The sequence below is a fragment of the Fonsecaea monophora genome, assembly GCF_001642475.1.
Source record: "Fonsecaea monophora strain CBS 269.37 chromosome Unknown Scaff191, whole genome shotgun sequence".
Classification (NCBI taxonomy): Eukaryota; Fungi; Ascomycota; class Eurotiomycetes; order Chaetothyriales; family Herpotrichiellaceae; genus Fonsecaea; species Fonsecaea monophora.
Genome location: NW_019174122.1, coordinates 22,483 through 30,592, shown reverse-complemented (window position 1 = coordinate 30,592; position 8,110 = coordinate 22,483). Strand labels below are relative to the sequence as shown.

The 8,110-nt window shown below is 53.4% G+C and overlaps 4 protein-coding genes across 4 annotated transcripts; all 4 read right to left on the bottom strand.

Annotated features, from left to right (window-relative positions):
* Window positions 1-35: 35 nt before the first annotated feature.
* Window positions 36-510, bottom strand: AYO21_11874 (hypothetical protein; the record flags this gene model as incomplete). The annotated part of the gene is made up of 2 exons (XM_022661753.1): window positions 36-338; window positions 406-510. The coding sequence occupies 2 exons, from the start codon at window positions 508-510 to the stop codon at window positions 36-38; spliced, it is 408 nt and encodes a 135-aa protein (XP_022505946.1).
* A 549-nt stretch (window positions 511-1,059) lies between these two features.
* AYO21_11873 (hypothetical protein) lies at window positions 1,060-2,211 on the bottom strand (the record flags this gene model as incomplete). The annotated part of the gene is made up of 1 exon (XM_022661752.1): window positions 1,060-2,211. One exon carries the CDS (start codon window positions 2,209-2,211, stop codon window positions 1,060-1,062), a length of 1,152 nt encoding a protein of 383 aa, XP_022505945.1.
* An 841-nt stretch (window positions 2,212-3,052) lies between these two features.
* On the bottom strand, window positions 3,053-4,094 carry AYO21_11872 (hypothetical protein; the record flags this gene model as incomplete). Its single annotated transcript, XM_022661751.1, has 3 exons — window positions 3,053-3,311; window positions 3,375-3,531; window positions 3,593-4,094. 3 exons carry the CDS (start codon window positions 4,092-4,094, stop codon window positions 3,053-3,055), a joined length of 918 nt encoding a protein of 305 aa, XP_022505944.1.
* Window positions 4,095-5,814: 1,720 nt separating this feature from the next.
* AYO21_11871 (hypothetical protein) lies at window positions 5,815-7,651 on the bottom strand (the record flags this gene model as incomplete). Its single annotated transcript, XM_022661750.1, has 2 exons — window positions 5,815-7,129; window positions 7,179-7,651. The coding sequence occupies 2 exons, from the start codon at window positions 7,649-7,651 to the stop codon at window positions 5,815-5,817; spliced, it is 1,788 nt and encodes a 595-aa protein (XP_022505943.1).
* Window positions 7,652-8,110: the final 459 nt, after the last annotated feature.

The following is an 8,110-nucleotide window of genomic DNA, read 5'->3' as shown; positions in this document are numbered from 1 at the left end:
GGGGGGGGCAGATACAGACCCCAATGCTAATGATGTTATGTTGACACAATGACTTTTCTTGTTCTGTGCGTCGTCCCTTGTCTTGTCCTCCTGGTGTCGTTGATGAAGATGGTGCCCGTTCCGTTCCATTCCATGTCGTGCGGTGATAGGTGATGAGGGCCGAACCGAAGCACGGACAACCCCTTGCGTAGCGGCAGCGTTAGCGGTAACAGCAACAGCAACAGCAACAGCAACAGCAACAGCAACAGCAACATGCATGAGATGTCGATGTCGATGTCGATGTCGAAGACGACGCTGTGTACATCATGACCCACACCAGAAGAGGACGACGTGGATCCCTGGATCGGGAGGTAGATGTGCACAGCGGTCGGTCCAGCGGCTTTTCAACATCATCATGGATCGCACAGGTCGAGAGGAACCGTGTCTAACGTCCGTGGTGCGCTCGTGGGGTGATAAGGTCCCTTTTTTGATATCGAACATGAACTTGAGGTTGGTCATGGTGTTGGTCATGGTGTTGGCGATGGTGATGGACACGGAGGGAGATAGCCTCGCAATGGCTACGCAGGAGGACGGCGGCAGGCGAGCAGAAGGCAGAGTCGTCTGATACAACCGGCTCAGACTGGTGGAGGGAGGTAAAAGAAGAAAGGAAGGAAAAGAGGAAGGAAGAAAGAAAGAAAGAAGAGAGATACAGAAGAGGGAGCGAGCGAGCGCATTGGTCGTGATACGGCGAAGAGCGGTAGGGGTGGATGTGAAGGTAAAATGAAAATGAAAATGGCAATGATACAAAAGATGAATGCACTATTGTTGTCGCTGGTTGGTGAATCACACCCGTCCTCTGAAGGTATGTTACAGACAGTACTTGTATATCTTGGTAGAAAATACATCTTCCTCTTCTCTTCTCTAGAGGGACTGAATTATGATAACGGGTGGCCTTGAATGATTCCGTTCCTTTTCCCGGCACCCCCTGTTCGTGTTCCTGGTTGTTTCCAGAAACCAGGTCTCTATCAAAGGGGACAGGCAGTATCACCACGAGAACTCGTCCGATCCAGGCCCGAAACCTCAACGATGGCCGACTTGTTGTGGCTCCACGGGCCGGAACCACTCCAGCGTGCCCACGTAGCCGCCACTGCGGAGGTACGGGAGACAGCCCATCCAAAGATCCTCGAGCACGCCGTTGCCGAAGTTTAGGGTCAGGCGCGCCCAGGCGTCCATGTCGACGCGGGCGATCCAGGCCAGAAAGGCCATGAGGATGAAGTCGGCGTAGGTCGGAGAAGACGTGCCGGAGAGGTAGCGCACACGGTCGCTGGGACCGTGGGCAGCGCTCGCGTCGGAATTCCAGTCCAGGGCGTCGTGCAGCTCGGGACCTTTCACCTGGGGGCAGTCCTGCAGTGCGCGCAAGATGGGGTCGAGTTCTGCTTCAATGTTGGCCCACAGCCGATCCATCTCTTCTTGGGTCTTGGGCCGGAGCTCGTCCAGCGACGACACCTCAAACCATTCGCTGCGTGTTCGGATAAAGTACTCTCTCCCTCTGTCGTCGAGAATGTCCGGCACCGAAGGGATAATCAGCCGGCGTGTCGCGGGGAGGATGCGAGTGATGATGCCCTGGACTTCTCGCGTCTGTTCCAAGGACTGTTGATCAGGGAACAATGGAGGATGTCTCTCAGGGTCGCGGAAGAGCACTTCGAGCGCCATGGCGATGCTCAGCGACGAGACCACCGGCGTGAATATGCCGTACCTCGTCTGCACCGTTTCGTGGACTCCGGGGACTTTTGCATCATGTAGCCCTTTCAAGGCGTCTGGACCAAAGCCGTCGGCGTCGATGAGGAGGATGGGTAATGTACAAGTCGGCGAGGTCCGCCGTTGATTTCCCGAGACATCCTTCCGTGGCGGGATCTTTAATTCCTGCCACAGCGGCTCGATGTCCGGAAACGAGATCCAGGATTCTGTGTACGGGAGGCCCTTGTAGTGCAGGGCCAGCCGTGAGCGGATCGTGTTTGGGGAGAATGAGTTTTGGGCGCGTAGGAACGAGTTGGACGAATGAACCCGGTGGATGGAGAAGGGCGATTGATTGCTCGCGATGTCGAACAGGAGAAGACGCTTCTGGGAGGCTGTTGTTGCATCCTCACCCGTCCAGAGGGATCGAGCCTTTGAGCGTGTGCCGACCAGCCTGGCATCCAACCTCTTGGGGAGGAGAGAAACAGGTCGGAACATGCGTGGGCTCTTTTTTATGCTGATCCACCCTCTCTTCTTCAAGATGTCTGGGAGAGGTGTCCTCGCTCAAATGGTCGATTTGGCTCTCAGGCCCGAAGTGTGAGGGTTTGAGATGTGTATTCGGCTCACTGACGCAAATGGGATCCTTCGTCCTTCATGTATTGTATGTGTCTTCCGTGTTTGTTCTCAGGTGACGAATTATAAATTGGCCCTCGGTCAGAAACTCCGTCGTCTTGTCGACAAGAACAGATGAGCCCTTATGGTCGGCTTCGACGCGCCATCCATGGAAGCCTCGACGTCCCTGATTATTGTTTGGACAGTCGAGTTCGCGTACGCCACTCTGACTGGCCTGGAAGACGAATAGGTAGAGCAAGGAAATTTCTCTCTCGTGACAGGGGTTTTCAAGCTGGTTTCAAGCACTGAATAATCGTACGCTTTGCAGACGGAGCTCAGACAGTGGTGATCACACGGCGAATCCAGGTAGATCGCGTAAGTGAAAAGCAACGAGCGACTGGACAATGTTCACAGCTGGGAATGAAACTCTGGGTGGTGAGATGTGATGAGGTGATGCGAGCTGAGGTTCCAGGATTATTGCTACGAAAATGGTCCGTCTGACATGACATTTTACAGCATTACAGCTCACATTTCAACCCCAATATAGCGGATATGGTTATCGTCAGACATGGAAATTAGTACGACTCGAACAGGTCCAGTTTGGTGCGACCGTCTCTCATCATCCAAGTCCTATAATCTATCCAATCGAACCGGCAAAGGAGAGTCCAAAAAACCGGGCAGCATCACAGAACACAATGTTCCATATGTCCAACGTTCCCGAGCCGAATCAACCACCCTCGACCAGCCACTTCTTCAAGAATTCAGTCTGAGTTCCAGCATTCCTTTCGAAATATGGTCCGGAATACGCTTCAAAGTGTCCACAAGGTAACAATTGCAGTTGTTTGGGCTCTTTTGCGCGGGCAAATGCCCCGAGTGCAAGGTCTGCTGGTGTAAGCACGTCCCCTCTTGCAACCGTCATTAGGAGCGGCGTCGGCGAGATCTTGTCAATGAGTTGCTGCGGCTCATAAGCGCGGAAGAGCTCGACTCTAAGGGGGAGAGTGAGTAACTTAAAGGCGGCAAGAAGAGCAGGTGGCGGATTCTAGACTCACGTCTTGACAGTGCAGGTATTCTTCCACTGGGACTTCTTCTCCCAGGCGGTAAAGAATTCGTAGCTGTCTGGTGTTGGCAGTGCAGATGGCTTCAGAGGATCAGCATCCACTACAGGAACCATCCCAGGCTCCTTTCCTTCGGCTCGTGCAATTCTGTCTGCGAGGGTGTCAGAATGTATCGGCTGATCGACATGTGTCAAGGTCCCAAAATAACAGACCTGCAGCAAAGGTCGCATTGAATCCGACCGCAAAATCTGGACGCACAAGACGATTGAAGTTGTCCCATCCACTGACGCAAGGGACCTGGCTGAGCACGGCTTTGACTCTTCGATCCACAGCCCCGACGTATAGCACGTGGCCGCCACTGTATGACGAACCCCAGATTCCAATCTTGTCCGGGTCAACTTCAGGCCTTGTCGAAGCATAGGTGATGGCGTCGGAGATGTCGCTACATTGAGTCATGGGGATGATCTCACTCCTCGGCTCCCCTTCGGCCGTATCGCTGTCACCAAAGCCGCGATTGTCGTAGACGAGGCAGGTGATGGGCAGTTTGGACACAAAGTATTCAGCGAAAGCGTCCAGGTCCATTTCCTTGAGGGCCGTGAAGCCGTGGGACATGACGAGGCATGGTGCTTTCCCGGCAGCCGAGTCGCTGGTGTAGAACCATCCTCTCAATGTGACCCGATCCGAGGTCTTGAACTCGACGTTTTCTCTGCCCATTTCGAGAATAGGTCCCAGAAGCAAGTCAGGATCCTATAACCACATGTCAAAATTGGAGTGTTGCACAAAGATCAGTCGAAGCACCGAGGGAGGTGGACGAAGGATCGATCTTTATGCCGGATCCCTGGGAGGAGAAGATGTGCCGAATAGGCGAAGAACGAGAGACCCCTGGGCCGCTCGAACTAGAGCTCAGCTGCCGCTATTCTTTTGTAAGAAGGTGACCATCACGGTCAGAAGGAAAATGGAGGAAAGACGTTTCCGATCACCTTAGCAAACAGCAAACTGATAGACTGCCCGCATTGGTGACCTTTCATCTAACCCCGCATGGGCCATTACGATGATGAGATGTTTTGAGTTTGCAACATCTGGATCCCCTTGGGAGTTGAGGACTCCTCGCGTAACAAGTTTTAGCCCATGTGTGTTGGCCGACAGCTCTGCGGGACCGCTCGAGAACGGGAAACAAGATCTAAGGCATTGCCTGGAGGGATGCGCCCGGCAGCGCTGGGAGGAACATGGTTGGAGCTGGAGCTACAGGCAAATGGAGTGTTCGATCGGTACCGCTCAGCAGGGTGATGGATTGTATTTCTCCTTTGCTCGTCTGCAATGGGCAAATCGGGCAAGGAAGGAGCCGGCCATTCTTCAGGCGGAGGGACCGAGGCTAGGTGCCACCACGACGTTTTGGAAAACCTGCATAAGTGTAACTCGAACAGGGAGCTTGGATGGCTTGTCTAGTTAGAGTGGCTTGCATGGCGCCAATGCATCGACCTGCCCCGTAGGCTCGCTGGCCCTTGTGTGTGTGTGTTTGTGGACTCTGGCTGCATCTTCTTGACGACTTGGCAGATTGTTAAGGGCCGAAAGGACAGGGAATATGAGTCGTGTATCTTGTCGTAAGAACGAGAGATTTTGATGTCTTTGGGCTGGACAATAGACCATTCGCCCGGGTCAGTCAATCTTTGGTACCGAGGTGGAGGTGAAAGTAAAAAGCAAAGGTGGATGGAGATGGGCGCAGGCGGGAGCAGGCAGAGCGAGACCGAGCGAGTCAGTTCAACAGTCCTTGGAGATAGTTAGCTGCATTCCAAAGGTAAAGACTGCATCTCTATTACTCCTACTCCATGCATACTTCTTCCCTGTGATGACGGACGGCCTGAAGGCCCAGTTGAAATGCCTTGCTGCGTGCATGATGCCTGGTACTCAGTGGTTTCTTCGACCTCGATAAACCCAAGCCACCGCCGCCGCCCGCAGCCTCGAGGCGCAGCCCCTTTTATGACCTGCTCACCACACACAGCCTTGCCAGTTGCTCCCGACAGACAAACAGTTTGCTAGAGTGAAAATATCTCCATTATGTTTGAGCCTAGTCGAGTGTCTATTGCTTGTGCCAGTCAAGCTCCGTCTCAAACATGTCGTACCTTTGCCTCATCACACTGTCAGAAACACGCTCCTGATCGACGTGACCTATTCTTCGGGATGCGTATGCTCTCGACGCCTTTCAACTCTTCTGGTGCCTCTCGCTTGTGTCGAGACGAATTCCTTTCCTTGTCCCGGGTATAGCAATCAATCGTCAATGGCAGTCTTCGCCCCGATCTCCATCGTGTCATGTTCCACCACCCTGCCGTCCTGCAGTTTGTCTTCCCAATCTTCGCTCCCACTCACCACACCGAACTTCCCACGACTTAACGACCTCGTAATCTCCTGTCAATGCAGGGCGAACCCTCCTTGTCCTTTAGATGGAGGCGGTCTCCTTATCTTTGATGGCGGCAGCAAAGAACCGCGGATACCGGTTAGAGAAATGCTTTTCGACCAGCGAAAAGATCTCCTTTGCTGTTCCGCCGGCATTGACAAAGACCCACTCGATGAACTCGCGCTGGAGTTGGTGTTTGGCCGCTGGACACCAGCCCGCCTTGCGCGCAATCCCGCGAAAGGCCACTTGGTTCGCCTCCACCTTGAGCCACTCCGAGACGAGAATGCGGAAGACGTAGCAGATCTCAGGATGGACTTTCAGATATGCAATGGTCTCCTGAAACACTCGTTCATCACCTGTGGGCGCTTTGTGGAACTCTTGAGAGCAGTCAAGGGGCAGTGCAGCGTCTTGCGCGTCTTGCATTGAGTGCCAGCTCAGATTGTCGAATCGCCATTCATCCACGCACCATTTTTGGTTGTCGAGCACTTGTGGTCGAAGGTCAATGGTGTTGCTTTTCTCATCTTGCGCTTCGTGGCACAGGAGCATGCTGTCAATGCTTACACCCTCTTGAAGCATCGTGCCGATGATTGCCTTCCAAACTTCGGGGTGGTTCTTTCGGATCTCAGAGAAACGCTTTCGTTCCTCTCTATTGCGTTTCAGGCCTAACCGGCAGCTTGCTGGTGTGTTGAACTCTCCTTTTGGGTTTTGTGGATCGGGACAGTGGAATTGTGGCTGTACCTGGAGGTGAGGCGGCCAAGCTGCATACTGCTCGAAGCTGCGAATTACGCATTTGCCGTGCCCTTTGTCTCCGTCGTTTCCTTTGAGCGTAGTTGACTTCCACCACTCTGGCGGTGGTTTCATCTGGTCAACCGAGAGTTCAATTGCCTCCTCCACCAGGCCATGGTACTGTCTTGGGACATGCTCAAACGACACAGTCTTTCTCCTGACCCGTGACTCGACCGGAGCCCCAACTTTGGCAGCCTCTGGCTCTGACTCTTGCTCTTTTCCCTCTGGGATTGAGTCCTTCTCGGGCGAGACCTGCTCGACACCGACCTTCTCGTCTCCCAGCTTTTCCGCTGGAGGATTTGCAGGGCTCGTTGCCTCTGCGGCGATGTTTGGTGGCAAAATTCCGTTTGCAATATTGTATTCCAGGTTCTCGAAATACTCAACCACCGGATCCTTGGTCAATGGCTCTGGTTCGACGTGCGATGGCTCCACAGGTGACCCCTGAGCCACCTGGTCGCACGCGACAGTCGAACAGACTTCTTCTGTCTTGATCTCTTGCTGGAGGATGTCGATTCCAGCGTAGGGAGGGGGAAAAGGAAAGAAGAACTCTGGTGGCGGATATTCGCCTTGCCTGGACACTGTTAACATCAAAGAACGACATGTATGGGAAGGATGCCCACCAGTAGACCAAACGCGGCGGATGCAACGCATCTCTCATCTCTACGTCCTCCATCTCTTCATAGTCCGTCATCACAACGTCAGTGTCCTCCATCTCCAGACACACGACCTCGGTGGGTCGGCGTTGTGCTTCTTCGTCCTCCTGGACGGCATCGAAGTCCTTCTCCAGGAAGAGACCTGGCTCGGCCAGGTCACTCAGGAACCTGGAGTGGTCGTTGTCTAGGGGCACGAGATGGTCGAGCCTCTCATATTGTTTCTCGAAGCGTTCAGGCGTCAAGTGTCTGCGCTTTCGCAATGTTCGAGATGGCGGGATGGGCTGGGTGTTGGAGAATGGTTCGATCGGCTTGACGCGTGTAAAGTGACAGCGACTACGGTTGAGTTCCTTGATCTGCCTGCGCAGACTGGGTTGAATTCCTGTGAAGGGAACAGCAGTCAAAGACCGGATGGGCTGGATGATGGTTCTTGCAATCTTCATGTTTGCTGTTGTGAGATTTCAAAGTCTAATCAGGAGGAGGATATCGAACAGAGAATCAGTGGCTGAAAGAGCATCAAGCTTTCGAATGGCGCTGAGAGTATCTGAATCTGAAGCTGAAGAGATGAGATGAGAGAAGGAAGGTAGGTCGTCTCGAGATTCAATACTGTCGAGAGGGAAAGAGATGAAGACAACAAACGCGAGAAGGTGAAAACTTTGGTAAGGTCTGCATTCACTGTGAATGCTGCCTTGATCAATTGCACGCGCACATTTCACTCTTCACAATAGGGACCGGCAGAACCATTCAATAGTGTCTCGAGCAGTGAATGCCAGGGATGAATGGCAGACCTTAGACGCCTCCATTCAAAGTGCAAGTAGGGTCGCCTCACCAATACCTCCCCATTCATCCCATTGAGATTGTCTTTCGGGAAATCCACCCCATTCTTCAGCGTCGCACGGCTT